Raw genomic sequence first — 19,528 nt, forward strand, 5'->3', positions numbered from 1 at the left:
ATCCTCCTGAGCGAGGTGAAATAGGCCAATCCTTGCCAAGATTAGCTCATTTTCACTTAAGACCTCTTTAGACAGGTGGCAGCTTATCAAATGATGTTTTACCGACTCAGTCATTGCATTCAGACATTCGTACCAAACCACTTAAGCCACGCGATCAAACAAAATTTTTTCCATCTTTGCTATTCAAAAAGCAGTCCTGAGACATAATGAACGTCTTGCTAACAAACGACTTCTTCCCGTACTTGTAATTGTTTCCAACGCGATACAAGTTCGGGAGATCTAAAGGAACTCACTATAACTTTGTATACCCGATACGATTTCAATTTCCGCGTCAAAGGAGAAGCCTACTGTGGTCAGTGGTTACGCTCGTGAGGTAAAGAATGGGTTTGTGACTTTCTCACTCAATTGAAAGACTCGCGTCACACTTATGAAATGGTTGAACGGAATACAGACTTCGAGCAGTCTCCTATTTTTCTAAAAGATAGTGAGGTCACGCGTATCTTGTGAGCATGGAGAAGCCGCGAGACGAGAGACTCGTGTCTCGTGTCTTTGCCGCTCCACGCTCTCAGAGTTGGGCGAAGACAAGACACGGTATTTCTGGTGCGATACAAGAGGTTCAATGGTTATCTCGATTATCTTAACACATTTATTTACGTGGTAAGGATTTGTTTGTAAATCTATGAATTGATGCTAGTCCTATTTGGAACGAAATGTATTTGAAAGAAAAAAAAGAATTCTAAGTAAAACAAAAGTTGTCTGCAACACGAAGCATGCCTTCGCATTAAGACTGAGAGTCCAAATGTTTATCATGATACTTAAATGCATATGTTCGAATGTTCCCAAAAATCTTCTGATAATCTGCCCGCACCCACCCCTCACCCCGCCCGTCGCCACTGAACCGTACTGTTTTCACTCTGGTCAGCGATCACGCTTATGAGGTAGACATAGCGATCGCTACCTGATCACCGTTCTTGTCGATCAGAATGTCAAAATACCAGCGTGATATTGCTGCGAAGATGAAGCAGTTATGTTATTTGATTTGTACTTCACATTCGAGTCGAAGCTTGGGTGGCACAGGTTATTTCTTACGGTGGAATCGACGAGGGGAATTCGAACACTAGTTGTAGTGTTTGAATTGTTCAATTCCCTCAAAATGGCAGCCAAACTTGTAGATTACCGAAAATTAGGTAAGTTCACGGAGTTATAAAGTTCTCGCAAAGGTCGGGCCGCAAAGTTTTTTTCTATAGTTACCTTTTCTATGACAACTACTTCTTAGCTATAATAGTTGGATCAGTTAAGAACGCCTCACTTTTTCAAAAATTTACCTTGAATTTGATCGGTTTTGGCGTGTGTGATTTAGGCGAACCGATAAGGTGTCATTCAAATCTTCCTGTTTCCTTGATTGAAACGTGATGTTTGCGAAAGTCGCCTCGATAGATAAGATAGAGTTAATATACATGGCTGTGGTATTTGTTTTTTGCTGAGTTCCGTAGTTTTTTGTAAATTGTCCTTCAAAGTTGTATGAAATTAAAGTGTTGAAAAGTGTCACGACAAACCTTCGCTCGAGTGAAATTTAATTTCCGTAAAACTCCGAAAAGTAAAGAGATCCGATCAAACTGATTGTTGTTTTAGTATAGGTACATGAATGTCTTACAACACACAAGAAACGAGCGAAATCCGTGTCTCAAGGAAAATCGACCGGACCGCTCTTACAGAGACACTCTCTTAACAGCTGGCCGTGGTCCACGTTGTTATTCTCAGGTAAGTAGGCCGTCATTAGCATAAATCATTTCCACAAAAAATTGGAAAGAAAATGCTCCGGAAGAGAGTCTAAAGATTTAATAATTTGGTGTTCAGCTTTGGGTGGGTTTCAATAAAATGTATTGAAACTATTCTACAACTTTTTAAGTCATAATTTTAGAGCAAATGTCGTAAAAATTGCTTCCTGTTGAACAGGTGTTTTATCTCTTGGGTGATAATAAATGCAACGGAAGCCCAAAAAAACAAAATTGATTCTGACACAACAGGCGGTCCTTTAGCTCGTTTTTTGTTCATGAACGCTGTCGAAAAGGTGGTTTTTACTGACTTACACAGGGGAAGTGAGTTTTACGTGTTAACGGCCGGGCGAGTGTTGTTAAGTTAAGATATTTCTCGATGCAAAAGTAGATGATCTGCGGGGAAAATGCTCCGGCCGTGAGTCTAGAGATTTAATTCATACAGTGTTCAGTAACGCACCCTTTAGCCATTTTAATTACGTGTCTGTCTTAATGGCTTTGGGTGGGTTTCAATAAAATGTATTGGAACTATTCTGCAACTTTTTAAGGCAGAAAATTAAGAACAAATATTGTAAAAATTTCTTACTGTTGGACAGATGTTTCTTCCCTTTTGTGATAATAAATGCAAAGGAGGCCCAAGAAAACAAAATTGATTGTGACACAACAGGCGGTTCTTTTGTTCATTATTAGTTCGTAAACGCCATCGAAAAGATGGTTATGCTGACACACACAGAAGAAGTTTTAAGTATTAACGGCCGGGCGAGTGCTGTTAAGTTAAGATATTTCTCGTTGTTATAGCAGATGATCTGTTGGGAAAAGGATAGGACAGCTTCGGATTAGCGGCGAGAATATGGTAACAACTCAGATTTTTACAGAAGACGGAACACAAACCAAAACCATGGAATGTTCCCGGTCTGTGGCGAGTGCAATACAACCGTATGCGTATTATTTCTCGTCAATCCACATTCTGCTTTCCCTAACAGCATTTCTTGGCAATTCTCTTATCCTTGTTGCCCTTCACAAGGAATCCTCCCTTCATCCGCCGTCCAAAGTCCTTTATAGTTGCCTTGCAACAACAGATCTGTTAGTCGGCCTCGTTGTTCATCCTTTGGCTGTCATCCATTTTATGTCCTATATCCACGAAGACTGGGGCCGTTGTCGATGGACGTATCACGCAGCTCTCATATCAGGCTATGCGTTATGTTCAGTATCTTTGTTGACGATGACGGCCATAAGCGTGGACAGACTTCTCGCTCTGTTGTTGGGGTTGAGATACAGACAAATTGTAACTGTAAAGCGCATCCATGTCATTTTAACTACCTTTTGGATTGCAAACGGTGTCGTTGCTTTATGCCAAAGCTTAAATTACCACATAATATTTTGGTACGGCTTTTTATTGACAGTGTCTTGCTTGATGATCTCATTCGCATCTTACACAAAGATTTTTAGAGCTCTTAGTCATCATCGCACTCAAATACAAGATCATGCTCAGCAAAGTCCGAGCCAACCAAATGCACTGAACATCGCACTTAACAGAAAAGCAATGTACAGTACAATGTGGGTGCAGTTAGCTTTATTCGTCTGTTATCTACCTTCTTGCATTGTGATAGTTTTGTACACTTTTGGTAAAATATCTGCAACACATTTAAACGTCATCGGGACACTAACGACTGTTTTAGTCTCCTTTAATTCAACTTTGAACCCGTTCCTTTACTGCTGGAAGATTAGCGAAGTAAGACAAGCAGTAAAGCAGACACTGAGACAAGCGCTATGTTGTTTGTAAGGCGAGTTTCTGTTCCGGTCAGACTTGATCCTTATAAAGCTAGGAACTGAATTTAGTATAAGTAGAGAGTGAACCAGTATATCATTGGATAAGGAGAATAAAGACTTCAAACGCTTTTGCACTGGTATCACTGTATGGTGAGTGAAGACAACATTGCTGATTTCCTCACAAGTGATGAAAACTCGATAGATAGAACCATATCATTGGAATCGTAACAATTGGAGTTTTCCTTATCATGAGTTCAAAATATGAAATCACCAATGTGCCATATTTGAATGTCCTATATGTGAATCAACCGGCTTTTTAAACTAATTCGCACCTAAATTAATTTCTACAAAGTGAAAATAAACTCATAACTTTTAATGAAATAGGTCGTTTTTCTACAATTGCTAAAAATGCAGATCACCCGCGCGGATTATTGCTTTACTTAAAAGTAAATTGCTGGTTGCTCTCCACAAACACTCAGTGCCAGCTAAGTTGCCCGCCGAAGAAAATTATTCTACTACATTGCACTCTATGGTTAATTAAACAACTTGAAAGGAATAAAAGTCGCTTAAGTTTTCTGACCAGAAGCGTTTCCGAGCTTTGGAACTACTTTGCACCTTTCAGCGTATTGAGTCAGAATAGATGTCGGTAAAATTGCTTTCTATTGAAGAAGTGTTTCCTTTTCCCAAGGGGAAAAAATTGACTCCTTTTTTGACCAAACTGATAGTACGTGCACGCATGTTAAAAGCCGTGAGATTAAGCGCTATTGAGAATGTCAAGTTCATTCAAATAATTTTGATTAAGAAAGTTTTCACTAATCTTCACTAGGCAGGTGTTGTTAGGACAAATTATTTCTTAATTCAAATACGGAAAACCTGCAGATGAATGAAAAAGGGGCTTATTGCAGGCAGAATAATCGCGATAAAAATTTAATAGGAGGTGCAATACACACAAACATATTTCTTCTACTAATGTGTTTCCCGTTTTTTTCGTCGAATGAGGCTGAAGCAGCCACATAATCCAGGCGAATAAATGAATTTAAAAAGCTGACATTTCTGTTTATGTATCGAGCTATGCTTAATATTTCTCTAAGAATACATCAACGAGAAAATCAGTGAATTTATAAGCTAATGTTAGCGACTGGTTGCCTAAAACGCTCTACACCTGATTGTGGAGTAATTCCGATTAGTTCGAGTTTGCGTCACTCCACTGCTCACTGTTTGTTTGGTGTTTTATATTTTGTTTACGTTACTGCTGCTGTGATTGTTCTTGTTAACGCACCATTCACTTTCATATCCAAACTATTAGGAAGAAATTGCTCGAGATTTTCGCATTTAAGGAGTAAAAAAAAAGCTCAAAGGAAAAACAAGTTGAAATAAAACAGAGTCTTATTGTGGCCACTGTAACAAGCAGCTGTTCATTTTCTTCCAGGCCTCATCTGTTTCACCATCATTCGCATCGTATCCCTACGGAAATAAATTGATTGATATATTTAACAAAACGTTATGGGCGCCAAAATGCGGGTCGATTGGCTGCAAAGATACGCGGAGGGCGCCTGGGTGAAACGTGATGAACGAATGATTCTCACCTTATCGCACTAAGTTTTTCTTCCACTGATTCCCAAGGATTCCGATCTTCACTAAATTCTAGAAGCTCTAGGAAAAAGTAAAGCATTTAGATTGCATCCATCGGAAAACTGTAAGATGCAACCATTTAAAAACTTTTTTCTTTTATCATTAAATGTTATTTGGAAACAGTTGAGTGGAAAAGACCAACCTCTCCTTCACCTTCCCTTTTGCCAATTTTTTCCAATTTTTTCCATTTTTCAGGGCTCCGGGTCAATCACTGGCAACATCGAAACAAAAAGACTTTGGACTATCTTGATTAACAACAAACCTTCCGCAAGTTTCTTTTCACTGATCCATTCTCCTTCCTTGTAGTACTTTACGCGCAAATTCTATAAAATGCAATCAAATTCACGACTGATTTCATTAAAAAATTCATCTCTGTGGAAGTAAACACATTAACAACCTAGCCACGACCTACCAAGACAAAAGTTTGGGCTATACTGAAATGTCATGACTTTTCGAAGCCAGAAGTAAAATGTGAGGCACTTATCGGGTAAGATTTCATTCAAATTATATTGGCAATGCTAGTTGTACACAATGACACTCTCAAAAGTGAGGCATCTTTTCATTAATCCTCTTAAAGTGCTTTCCCTCCGCATTCTTCCCACCTAAATCACACATATCATAAGTGCATGCACACCGTGCTGACATGACCTCAAACCCTTAATAACGCCCACCTATTTATAATTTAGTCCACACTTAGTCTTCAAACTTTAAAGAAACATACCAGAAAAGGAAATCTTTCCATGCGAGTGAGCTGTAAAATACGATCCACATCATACTCCACACGAGCGATTTTCTTGGCCTGAATGTAGGTAGTGCTCATCTGTGCTATGAGTATGTTGAGGAGAATCACAATTACGGTCCCCATGTACGCCAGCATTAACAATATTGAGAGCCAGCTGCAACAAAATACAAATAAGAAAAACTTGGAGAAGTTCATTGCATTCAAATCCAAACATTTACCACTGCGCAGCGCAACAGCAACGTAATATGACGTAAATAGGCGCTCGGCTATTTCGCTGAACGCAGAATCAGTTAACTCTGTCACAACTTCTGTCGAGAGGTACCAATCATAACCTTACTTGAAGCTTGAGTAGTCTTCCGCAATTGGTCTTTGTTCGAACAACGCTCGAAATCCTCTCAACAAAACATCTCCTAAGTCACTAAATGTAAAAGGAAGCAAAAGTAACTGCTCTCAGCAATTTAAAATGGGTAAAAAGTTGGTAAAAATAAGTCAGTAAAAATCACCATAAGCGTATAAGCACCTAAGTAACCCGTACCAACCACAAATTCTATTCAGCTCAGTTGGTGGCAAAATCCAAACCAAATCATCGCTGAACAAGTTGTAAATGTAATCATGTCATTATTATTTTTTTAATAATAATATGTTGGAACTGTCCGTCATACGAATGATAATGAAAAATAAGGTAATCGTTTTTAGCCCCCTAAGCACCAGTAAGTTATATAATAATTCCAAAGAGAATCAGCGGGAAGGAGGTGTGCAACGATCTGAGAAATTCAGACGTACCTGAATTGATGGTGCTGATTAGAACCTTGACGTAGCGATAAAAACAAGGCAAAACAAAAGGGAAGAAACATCACAATAAAAACTGCCATAAACCGCGTCAAGTCCTCCTGAATAATCTTAGCCAGGGTTTTTGTGTATAATCCTGTAGTCCTGGAAAAGATGAAAGGCTTTGTTGGATAAGAACTATGTTACATAATAAATAGTGAGGTTCCATACACCCATTTTACTTAAAATACAATCTTAACTATTTTTTTAAACCAAGGTGTGCAAATTGCATACAAATAAAAGTTTAACTCAAAATCCACATTTGGCACATGAAATGCCCTGCTTAGAATGGCACCTTTTTCATATTTTCAAGCAAGCTATTTTATCGGAGGAACATAAAAATTTGAGTTTTTACGACTGGCAGTCAAATCTTAGTTCCATCAGTTCAAATTTTGCAACAAACGGATTATTGTGAAATGACTAAATGCAACCAGCACCCGAGAAAGCAAATTGCGCTTCAAGGTAAAAAAAATCTGATATTGCATCAAAAATATCGAGTGAGCCCTTTACATTTCTAGTACCGAAAGCTCCCCAACAAGAATAACTTTCGTCCCACTTTAGGGTTAGGGGTGCGTTCCCCAACAAGAATAACTCTCGTCCCACTTGAGTGGTGCGTTTGCGTTCATGGTGCATTTGACTCATGCAGATGAAAATATTATACGCTAGTTTCTCAATCTAAAGAATGTCCTTTAAGGGTAGAAAATTTGAGCTTGCATTGTAAGATATTTACCTTGTCACGCAAGCAAACTTAAATATCCTGAGGAAGTTGAACAAGACGGCTAATGATCCTACCAACCATTGTGCTTTGCTACCAGTGAACCGCAAGGGTATTATACACAGGATCAACAACAGACCTAACCAGTCAAACAAGGTCATCCACTGGGTGAAATATGATTGCCTTTCACTGCAAGATAAAGGTTTTGTAAGTCTTGCCTTGAGCACTCGCTGGCTCGCTGTATTCCACCCTTCCCTTTCATAGTATTTCTACTAAAAAGAAATTCAGAAACAGTCGGGCGGTGGAAAGCAGTCTCTGTAAAGAGGTAGGGGCGTAAAGTGACACCTATTTCTTTCGAATAGCAGGACATTTTCATTCATTAAAAGAAAACAAAATGTAGCACATAAATAAGTAAAATAACACAGTAGATGTATCAACGACAAAGAAATCAAAACGGAAACCTTAAAAAAACTCCCGAACAATTCTCTAAGCGTTCTATCCCAAATGCAGAGAAATGATTGGCTGCACTACCCACTTTTATATAAACAATATCCTCAAATTGGCGCGAAAATATGCACGGATATTTGTCTGCGGACAATGTCTGTTCCAAGATGCGAAAGGTTTTCGAGCATATTTTCGCGAAAAAATATAGACTATGGTGTTTATCATCCTTCAAATATTTTTCAACGCGCGTGAAAAAATTTCTACGACTGAGCTCACTGTTCGCTGCGAGGGAAATTTCCTTATGAGTGTTCTCTAGTTCGACTTTATGAACAAAAAAATATTTCCCTTCTTCTGTAACAACCACAAAACGCTCTCTCATCTTGAATTAAATTTTGAACTAAGACCTACCGTAGTGGACGTAAGGTTCGAAAATTGTGGAATATCACTTGGATGATATTCTCGGATAACCCCCAGTTTTCGCTGGGGAATATTCGGTCGCGTGACGCGTTTACATCAATGGTGAGCAAGCAAAAATATTTGATGGATCATAATACGCGATATATGCCTCGACAAGTGAGTAGCTTAACGATGTGCGGTTTTAAACAAAATAATATCTCGGTAAATACTTGAGCGTGTCTTTTGCTTAGTTTTGAACGACAAGTGGAGTTATACTGAAGTAATTAAATCATTCGCTGCCGACCTTTATGCGTTATAGTTGATTTCGGGCTTCGCAGTCACCGACTCTCATGCAATAAGAATCTCGAGGCCATAATCTAATTGTTGAGTAGAACTCTCGTTCTTAGTATCGCAATCATCATAATTCATCTTTAGTGAAATGAAACTGTCAAGAATTGTCTGCTTGGACGAGTTGTTATGCATTTGGCGACAGTTACAGTCGTTAATTATTAAAAGGCCATCGTCGATCATTTTAGCACCTGGAACGCCCTTGGTAGCCATTGCAGGGATTGAGGCGACTGTTGTAGAGAAGTTGCCGATAAAGGAGTTTCGACTGTAGCTTAGAGACGTGATTTCAAGAGCAACAGCATTAAAGGCAGCAATAATAATTGACATATATAAAAGGCATTGATTTACAGAATCTGTTAATCAAACCAATTTTTTTTTAACACGGAGAAAACCTACAAAAAAGGGACGGATGACGCGTTAATCAAGTAAATGGTTCACGCACTACAACCATAATAGTCCAGTATGGTGACAAATGTTGCTAAAGCTGATGGGTGTTCTGGTGCTTTTCAAAGATCAATAATTATATTTTGCCACTGTTTGGAAGTAGTTTTACTTACATTCTCATTTGACTGATTTCTTCGCAGATGTAAAACAAAACCGCGAGGAGAGTGACAACCTCACAAAGCCCACGAAGTAAATCTGCCACACCTCTGTACTGAATAGGATCCACTTTGGTAGAACCATACAGCAACGAATATGACAGTAATAGCACAAAGATGACGTAAAATGCAGCTTGAAAGCTGTTGACGGAAAAGTGCATTTTATGAATACATGATTTTATCTTAAGGTTTATGACTCATACCTTGAATTTTAGATTCACAAATTTAAGAAATTCAAGAAAGTCAATAAAACATTCGCTCTAGTTCCTTAACCATATATATTTGGTTAAAAAATACAAATAAAATTTGTCAATCTAAAGTAACGTATTAATTCACTTTTTTGCTCTTCAAGATCATGAGTTTTGACATGAATCCCTTATTTCTATGGGAAGGGGTCTGAGCTAAGGGATCTTACACTTGTCTATTTGAAAAAAAATGTCATGTGATTCATTAAAAAAACCCTACACAGGTAACAATAAAACAAGTTTACCAAAGAAACCATTGGCCATAACTGTCCCATTTTCTTTTTATCAACATTCTCACCACAGGATGTTGCAAAGCCTCCTGAAAACGAAAATGAAGCAAGAATCTGTGAAATGAGTGTGGATGACCAAAGAGTGAAGTGATTAAATGCTTTTTGATTCAGGTCAATATTTTGTAGCCAGCAAAAATGCTTTAGGAGAGGGAGAGGAAAGTTAATAAAGGTTAGAGTATGATCATTAGGATCCCACAAAGTGTGTCTGGAAGGACACTATAGTTTTCCTAGTTATTTTCTCTTCCTTAATTGTAAGTCCACCTCATAACCTTCCATAATCATTTAAGTAATGAAATGTTTTATCTGGTAAAGTGTACATTATTTAATGTCATCTCTATTTACACTACAAGTGCTGTAAGTCACCCTTGTTATGATGTTCCACAGCTGGAGAGACACAGATTAGGGTAATAAGCCAACTAGCATTCTACTTTGATTTTTTCTTAATACCCTCATTTAAAAGTTACCTTTTTGTAGGTCTTAGCAATCATGTGTAAGCATGACTTGTCTCTCTGATTGAAATATTCATTATCTGTCTCCTTTCCCCCTACTGAGGTTATAATCTTTGGAGGTCTTCCTCCTTCATCACCATCCAAAATATGATAAAGGAAGTGGTAATTCAAAGGAATGTCAGTGATTGTACTCCAGGCCCCTTCAATTGCCTTTTTCTCTTCTTCACTTTCATAACTTTCCTTGCGTTTTGGAAGGTAGGGCCAGTGTGGTTTCACCATCTGGTCTAACACAGCCACAACTGTTTTCTGAAAATATGCCACAAAAATTAAGAGCAAGTTCCACAAAAAAATTTAATGTAAGCATGTAGCAATCAAAACATTGATACATTGCATCTTCACAATTGCATATTATAGTTACCAAACCCTTTTTTATCAATGAGTGACACTAAGGTTAATCTGGTTATGATAGAGGCAGGAAACTCATAAGTATATGACATCACTGTGATTTACGTACAAAAGGTAGCAAGTTTTGTCATATGTAACAAGGTTATTACTTAGGTCAAACCTCATATTCAAAGGCTTGAATACTAAGCACATAAACATACATGGACAATGGTTGAAAAAGTTTTTTCAACAGGCAGTCTAATTCCTGACATTTTAACCTTTTCAGGTGATGTGCTTTAAGCACTCTCTAGTCTATTTCACTTCCTATCTTGCCTTTTGCAAGCTTTAAGCTGATGAGGTTGTACAATTGTATTATTGTTTTTTGTTATCTCTTCTAGGTGTTCTAGGTTATAAGCCTCACTCAAGGGGCTGATAATTGAAAAGATCCCTTACCAAAAAAGATAGCCTTGAAGTATACTTTAAGTATACTACAAGTATACTGCGTCAATAGTGGTTATACTGCAATCATACTTCAATAATACTTCAATAGTACTGCACTTACTTAAGTACATCTGCAGTACCATTTTTGAAGTACACTTTAAGTATACTGCTCAAGGGAAAATCGTTTTCTTTGTTGTTGATGTAGGGTACAAGTATACTTTATGTATACTGCTCGAGTGAAAATCATTTTCTTTGTTGTTGATGTAGGGTACAAGTACACTTTAAGTATACTGCTCAAATGAAAATCATTTTCTTTGTTGTTGATGTAGGGTACAAGTATACTTTAAATGTTTGACACAAATGTAAATCAAGTTCAGGTCTGATTAAGTGGGAAATAACTCTACTGAAAAAGTACTGATGCTTCAGTTGATAAAGATCATAATTACTTTAATGTCTCACACAAATGAGAGTAGTAGGAAATAACTATACTAAAAAGGTACTAATTAGGCTTCAGTCGATAAGATCATATACATTTACACAATCAGATTGGCTGGTTTACAGGTATACTGTACTGTTAGATCCAAATGTAACATTTTTTTTGATTATTCGTTCTTGCCTAATTCCCAGTAATTCCAAGCTTTTTAAATCAGAGTTAATTTGCATAGTTGGGAATTTTTGAGAATTCCTAGGAATTCCCAGAAATTCCCAGAAAACTGGGAATTCGGTTTGCAATTCTCAGCTTTACAAACTACCTATAATTTAAGAAGTGTGGAACTCTTGGGAATTCCTGGGAATTGAATTTGAGGCAATTTTAATACCCTGAGGTCCACATAAATTCTAAGAAATTCTCAATACCTTGAATGTGAAGGTTTTAAGAAAAAGAGTAATTTCAGAGGCTTAAAACTTTGGCTCAATAAAAGGTATGCTATACAAAACTTACCAAGAGATATACATACATGTACATGTTTATAACTTAAAGATCATGAAATTTATTACTCAAACTAAGTTTTAGTAAATCTTTACATTAATATGGATTTTCTCATGAACCAGCTGTCAGTTATGTTAAATGGAAATTGCCAATTTTTACAATAATTAACAATAATTACATTGTTATCTTACTTCCCTAACGTACATTACTGGTTGTCTTTGTTAGAAAACCTTGGAACAGTCAAGCTCAGTTGCCTCAAACACTGTCAGAGACCTTTTGTTGACAATACTTTTAGTAGAAATTTCATGCCTTAGACAAACAAATTCAACACCTAATTAATCTTTCTTTTTTCATGATTGTTGTTCCTGCTTTTTTTCAGTTTTATGCTCTATTTTCATGACTAATTGCTGTAATTTGTTTTGCTGTTTTTATTCTTACAAAACATTTTTGTAAGAGTTCCAATACTTGTGGATCATCCACACACTTTGCAAACATTTGGCATGCAGACAAGACAGAGGTAGTCAATGTACCCTTTGAGGAAAAACACCTTTTATATGACGTCTTCAATTTACTTTATTTGAAACTCTTATCTGAAAATATTTGTCAACAAGACTTGTTAGTAGTGAGAAGTACCAACCAAGTTTCCTTTCATAACTTAATTTCTTAAATGTCCCAATCACTGGATCTCCCAAAAAAATATTACATCTTTTTATTTTTGGTGCAAATTACAAGTCCTTCTTTATATAAAAATGAAAAGTGCTAGTCACACTTCAATAATAACAGCTCTTAAGTTTACTTGTTGTTCTTCTGTCTGTCAGCTATCAACAAAATTGTTTTATACTTCGGGCAGCGCATAACTATTTGTGGACCAGAGTTCCAACGCACCTCGGTAATCGCATATAGCTACTCCTGTCTCTTGCACAAATGTTTTTCCTTTGTAAGACGCACTCTACTCTGTTGTCAATACTGCTTTAAGTTCAGTGGAAACGACTGACTGAGGAATCGAGATGGCGGTGTTGGAACGTGTTGCTGAACGCTTGCTACGGTCAAGCTTTGTAGATTTAGGTACTGGTACACTGGGATCATCTATGTATCTCTTACACTTCCGAATGTGGTATCCTTCTTTTATAAATATGAGGGTAAAAGACGATTTGTAGTCGCATTCAAAACTGTGATTGGCTTGTGTTATTTCTCACCTTTGCCATGAATACAACTCAAGTGAGTTTCGAGTCTTTTTTTCCTCGACAACTTTCGGCCACAAATCGTGCATTTGTAATACGATCGATTCTTTTCGATTATTTCTACATAGAGTGAGCTCACATCTTTATTTATATCACCAAGCTGTCCATCTTCTAGAAGCAGAGAACCAGTCGGAGAAGTCAGAATAAAGTTAGGCGCTTCTCTTAACACTGCAATCGGCAAGCCAGCGGATTCACTTTGCTAGCCAATGACAAGTCCTAAAAGATCCACGTGATCATGCCCGTGATCGGAAACAAAGAAGACTCCATTTGGCGCTCATCTTTGAATGTACTTTTCATCGGTTGATCGCTTTTCTCAACTGTTTTGCTTAATATAACATTTCTAAAGATAGCTTTTATTGTGGTTCAATGGGAAAACGAGAATAGCGTGAGTGTTGTAAAAGAGAAGAAAGTCGTTGGCGCCGTGGAGTTAAAAGAAGGGACAACAGTTGACATATGGACCGGTACAAACAAGGGTCGAGTGGCCATCTGTAAAGCTACGATTTTGAAAGTTTGTGGTGAGTAAAAATTGCGATATTCGTTGTGATCAAAATCTTATAAAAGAACAGATGTAGCGGGTTGAATTAAGCTTACATAACGCTCGGCGCAACTGAAACTAGAATAATTCTGAGAATCGAATCGGTCACTTGCATGCCGCAGTTTCTTAAGCTTATGCTTTACAATGAAATAAACCTATCAGTAAGGTTTCAAGATTTCTCCAGTCACGTTTGGGAACATTCAAGATTCATAACAAACCTTAGTACATAAAGAAGCCCTCCTTGGTAAAAACAAAATAATGTATTCAGCCCTTTTTTAGTAAAATCCATGAGAGAGATGTACTAACTCCAATATAAAAGTCACTCAATATAACAGAGATTTCTCAATTTGAGAATCCAATGAATGCCCTTTTCCTCATAGCCATCTTAAAAGCCTGGTCTGAGCTTTAAACATATATATTTTAATATATTATTTTTTTTCAAATTCAGATGTCAAGGAATCCAGATACAAAATGGTCAAGGTTCTTGTTGACAACCTCATTCAAGGCCAACTCATTGTGAGTCCAGGAAAAAATACAAACAGTACAAACAGCAGCTAAGTTTGCAGTTTAGGATAACTTCATTCTAATTTATTGTTACAGTTACAACAAGATTTTAATCAAAAAATCAATTTTATTTGTCTGTAATTAGCCCCTTCACTCCCAAGAATATAACTATATAAATATAACTTAAGATATTGTATTTTATGGAAAAGAATCAACAGATTTTATTCACAATTTGTGTCAAACCAAATTTAATGATTGATTAGAACTATTTTATATGAGTAGCTGTAATTGAGGATTAATCCGTATGAAGTTTTCAAGAAAAGAAAAATAGATCAAATTCCATCCTTATATTACCACACATTGATGTTAATAATTAATCAAAAATATTTTACATGTAAGCCTTAATTAAGCTTCTAAATAAATTTCATTGAATACTTGAATTTTAGCTGGGTTTTTTTTAATTTAAAGTATTTATTTTATATCATTAGCCTCACATTTTTGCTTAAAATTCCCAGTAATTCTTAAACATTCCTAAAAATTCCCAGAAATTCCCAGAAATTCCCAGAAATTCCTAGGAATTTTTTAGATTTACAGCTTTTCAGGGAAAGTCATTGGTTCTCTGAGTTGGAATTCCTAGGAATTCCTAGGAATTCCAAAAGCCATTTCGCAAGGGTTTGGTCCGCGCTTAGCGCAGTTCTGTTTAGTTTGTTTCTAGCCTCTTCGCGTTATTCGCAGTCCTCTTTACAGAAGTTTTCTCTGGCCAAAACAATTTTCAATCCACACTCTTAGTACCAAGCACGTCGGCTCCAATAAATCTTTTTCTTTTCATTTGGTTTGTGGTGTTATTATTCAAGGCCAGGAGTCTTGCAGGTTTATTGCAGTTTCATGTACTACAAACTAGAAAAAGCCTGCACAGCAAAGTTATCTTCTCAGAAGAATTATATTACACTGTATATTAGCTTTCAACTTTGAAAATACAATCCACACACACAGGTTTGCATGGCGCATTAACATACATATTCTTTGAAGTCATTGTAACTGCAAAGCTTGACACTAACAGAAGCCAACAAGCCACAGACTAGTAAAAATTCAGTTTTGGCTAGTGGTTTTCAATTATTTTCCACTAGACACTGGCTAGTGGGAAAGAATCTGACCGGAGCAAATGCCAGAGAGGGCTTAAATGCTGACATTGTTTCCTCAATTTTGGGTAAGTACATTGCATTTGGTGTTTTTGTCATTTTATTACTATTGGGAATTTGTACACTTGTACATGTTGATCAACATGACTTTCTCAGGGATCAGCCTTGTAAAAAAACTTTGGGACCATCCATATAAAAAAAGTGAGGAAAACAACTCCAAGCAAGTATTCAGAAGTTCCTTTGATCTAAGTGATCTCGGATTATTGATTGTGGTATGAGTCTTTCCAAAGTAACACAACCTTGTTGTCATGCATAAGTCTAAAAAGTTAAGCTCCTGTGTTTCTTTTTCTTTGCAGATTTTGTGGTATTTTCTATTATGATTTGCACAAGGCTTGCTTGCTTCTCTAATTATTAAATAACAAAGTCAATTTTTTGATTATTACATTTTACAACAACCATTTTTTATTGGCTTTAATCCCAACAAGAGACATTGTAAGTGACATTGCTGATTTTCATGAAATTTGTTTCTGTTTTACATGATTGAATGATGAAGTCCATTTTATAGATATTCTTCGTTTTAAAACAATGAATAGTTTTTGTTAAGTATCCCAACATTGTGAGAGTCATTTCTAATTTGCATGGAATTTATTGTTAAAATTTATGAAATAATCCAATGATGGATTTCATTGTAAAATATATATTTTTGCATCAAAAGACAATTTAGAAGCAGTCTTTTATTGTACAAATTTTAGGTTATTTGTCATGGTCAGTTGTACCAAATAAATTAAAGACATGAATTTCATACTTTTGCTTGAATGCTTATCTGACTTGGCCAAGTATATAATACAGCTGAACATATGCCGTATGAACTAGTGGTTGCATGCCTGTTCGTGCATATTAATTTACCTGGCTGCAGGTATGTATGCCATTCATTTATAATATCTTGAATACACTCTAAGTATACTTTAAGTATACTGTACTTGTCAGTTTGCCACTAGTGGTTTTACTCAGGAAGTATACTTGAAGTGCACTGCAAAATTTTCAGTACCTTTCAAGTATACTTCAAGTATACTTTTGGGTGTTCCAATTTCAGGTGGGAACAAGTATACTACAAGTATACTTTTAGTAGCTCTGTAAACTATACTTCAAGTCTACTGAAAGTATACTTTGTGTAACTTATTTGCAGTACACTTTGATTACAGAAATAGTATACTAAAAGTGTACTTAATTTTGGTAAGGGATGTTAATTAATAATAACAATGATTTAATAAAAATTAATCGAGATGTCCTTTCCTTTATTAATGAACGCTTATTAGAATGAAATAGTAGTCTATACTAACAAGTTACCCCAACATATCATCAATTTTCCTTTATGATTTCTGGCAACAATTAATTTTGTACTCCTGGGTGGAAAGAGGTACAGTCAGAATAAAGAATCTTACCTAAACCTGACTAAATGACCCAACCAGGGCTAGTAAACACAGACCTTTTAATGTGACATCATTTGGTGCAGTCATAACTAGTAAATAACATACTACATCTTTCACAATACCTTGCATGTGATTAGAGTAAAAAAGACCTATATCCTTATTTATTGAAGATACTGAAAGAGCATCCTTGCCTCAATTTGGTAAATACAAATACTCACCTTCATTTTAGGGTTCTCAATAATGGATTTGAAACTGAACAAAGATGGCTGAGGCTCTAACATATTTCCTGGCTTCCATGAAAATAGTCCCTGGGCCCTTAATAATTAAGGAGGAAATTAAGACTGACAATCAATTGCAATTAAAAAAAATTCACTCTTCCTAAAACTAGGAAGGGTCATGTCTTACACCTTATAACCATTTCAAAAGTGGACACATGTGCCTATCTCTACAAGCTGTGTTTGTTACTAATTGTTAAGGTGCCCCAAACTGATGAAGAAAATTCCAGCACTAATAGGGTTAAGGGTGATTCCTCAAAAAAAAAGTTGTGCAACCAATTTTATTGAAATTTCCTTGAGTTTTCCCTATCAAATGCTGTTTCAAAATAAACAGTGGAAAAGAGATGTGAAGATGTGATGGGCTAATCAATCTTGCCCCATCTCTACCTGTATTAATTTTATATCCAATTCAAGAAGTGTAAAGGGATACTGAGGAATCAGTGTGTTCAGTTTGTTTTCTCATCACTTAAACTTGTCACCAATGGATAACTGTGGGAAAGGTATCTGGCAAATGTGAGGGAACTGTTGATCACTGCAACTGTTGATATGAATAATTAGCACACTTTACTTGTCATTCCACATTGCTCGTATCAGATATGCTGCCACTTCATCATTCTCTGTTACTAATGCCACCTCTACTGGTAACAGAGCTCGCCTTTTCTTATGCACTTTTGTCTCCACACCTAGCAGCCCAGGACATTTCTTCACAAGTGTTTTTGTGACATGCAAAAATCCCAGTTCTGCTGCATAATGCAGCAATGTCTTCCCTGTTTTGTCATCTTCATCTCTAAACATCTCATATCTGTCATCTGAGTTCAGTTCACTTTCTAACAGAATTCCTAATAGTCGATTAATCTACAAAAAGATATAAACCTTGATCAGTGTGTTCTCTGCATTATGCCAAAACATTGCCAAATATATATTCCAGAATGTTACTGGATAGAAAATAAGATATCTAGCAATGAATATTTCCTGGCTAATTACCATGCAATTCGTTTACTTTTTTTTTTTTTTTTTTTGCACAAGGCACTTGAGTTATGTCATTTGTAAATCACATACCAGCTTTTCAAGACCTGTAAGTTTGTCAGGGTTCTCTAGATATTGCTCTGATGCTGGCCACTTTTTTAACATAAAAAGTGCTGGATCTTCACAGTCCAGTTCCCCATTATTTTTAAACTCCTGAATCAGTTTTTCAACGGTAACTTCATCCATGGCTATGTTCCAGGACAGTCCTTGTCTCTGCTTTTGATGTACCTGTTAACCAAGGTTGTAAGGTTAGGGTTTGAACTATACTGACGTTAAGCGTAAATGTAGTTATCCTGAGGTTCTCATGAGACTAGCTGAACTCTTCGTGTTATGTGTTGACCATGCATCACTCAGGATACCACAGTTACCTGAACATGACAAAGGTGCATTGACGTTGAAATATTTCCTTTCCTCAGTTCGCATATTGGGTTCTAGTTATCTATTCCAAATTCAATCCAACTGAACGAATTTTAAGTATTTTTTCTATGTTTGCAAATTATATATGCTCGATAATTTGCTATTGTGGCTATTAAATTAAGCGTATGGTCAACAAAGCCTAAATTCAAGCTATCCAATTAAATCTATGCAGAAGAATTCATACTCCAGCATTGTTTAAAAAGGACAGTTTTTTCGGAAACGGAACAATCTGTCATTACCTTGGACCAGAACTCCCCGTCAAATTCCTCTTCCACGAACTCTTTCTGATGACGATCAACTCTAGTTTGAATTTTATTTCCTCCGCTTAGCTTATCATTTTCAGTAGGCTTTAATAACTCTTCTTTTTTCCTTGGCATTTCTTGATCATCTATCGGCTACTTCGGTTGGATAAATGCACCAAAATTTCGAGGTCAGATTGTCTCACAAATCGCAAGAAAGTTTGAAAACCTGAAAGCGAGCTTCAGGGACGTGTTTACTACCATGGCGCAAGTGTTGTGAGCCCGTAAACATCGATCATTTGCGAAGAAAACCGAAATAGTTCCGAATACTTAACGAATATATTCCGAAGTCGTCCTGATGACTAAAATTTTTACTCAAAATGTTTCCTTGAGTTGGTAGATATATATTGACCCCCCTCTACTGTCTTCGCTCCTCTTGTCCAAGAATGGTTCTTCTCCGGTAGCAACAGACTGCATCAGAACTCTAATCGTCCATTAGCCACAAATGTTTAATATATTATTATAAAATAATTCAAATAGTACGCGCGCTCTGATTGACCATAAAACCATTTTACATGAGCGTATGTAAACATGGTTTTCGTTCCTCTTTCATTAGTTATTTTATAAAACTCGATAGGCTGGAAACCACTCCGCTTCGCGTCGTGGCTTCCTGCGCTTATCTCGTGTTCTCCCAACCTCCCGCGTGTTTACATCAGGCTATGTAAACACGGAAACC

The 19,528-nt window shown here is 36.6% G+C and overlaps 1 protein-coding gene across 1 annotated transcript; it reads right to left on the reverse strand.

Moving 5' to 3' along the window:
- Positions 1-4,671: 4,671 nt before the first annotated feature.
- LOC136277471 (transient receptor potential cation channel subfamily V member 6-like) lies at positions 4,672-18,930 on the reverse strand. Its single transcript, XM_066159644.1, has 14 exons — positions 18,793-18,930; positions 18,170-18,364; positions 17,679-17,965; positions 17,054-17,150; positions 10,249-10,539; positions 9,740-9,813; positions 9,208-9,390; positions 7,478-7,651; positions 6,703-6,852; positions 6,257-6,337; positions 5,899-6,073; positions 5,440-5,500; positions 5,132-5,198; positions 4,672-5,009 (listed from the first exon to the last, which is right to left on the reverse strand). The coding sequence occupies exons 1-14, from the start codon at positions 18,928-18,930 to the stop codon at positions 4,961-4,963; spliced, it is 2,022 nt and encodes a 673-aa protein (XP_066015741.1). The 3' UTR covers positions 4,672-4,960.
- Positions 18,931-19,528: the final 598 nt, after the last annotated feature.

The sequence above is a fragment of the Pocillopora verrucosa genome, chromosome 12, assembly GCF_036669915.1.
Source record: "Pocillopora verrucosa isolate sample1 chromosome 12, ASM3666991v2, whole genome shotgun sequence".
Taxonomy (NCBI): domain Eukaryota; kingdom Metazoa; phylum Cnidaria; class Anthozoa; order Scleractinia; family Pocilloporidae; genus Pocillopora; species Pocillopora verrucosa.

Bases quoted from the DNA above. Each gene is read 5' to 3' on its own strand.
- LOC136277471 (XM_066159644.1), bottom strand. From the start codon at position 18,930: ATGCCAAGGAAAAAAGAAGAGTTATTAAAGCCTACTGAAAATGATAAG. The intron at 17,151-17,678 runs GTAAAGTGTGCT...TTAATTATTAAG, and splicing joins CGAGCAATGTGGAATGACAA to GGCCCAGGGACTATTTTCAT. The intron at 6,074-6,256 runs GTAAGGTTATGA...ATTTTGTTGCAG, and splicing joins GAAGACTACTCAAGCTTCAA to CTGGCTCTCAATATTGTTAA.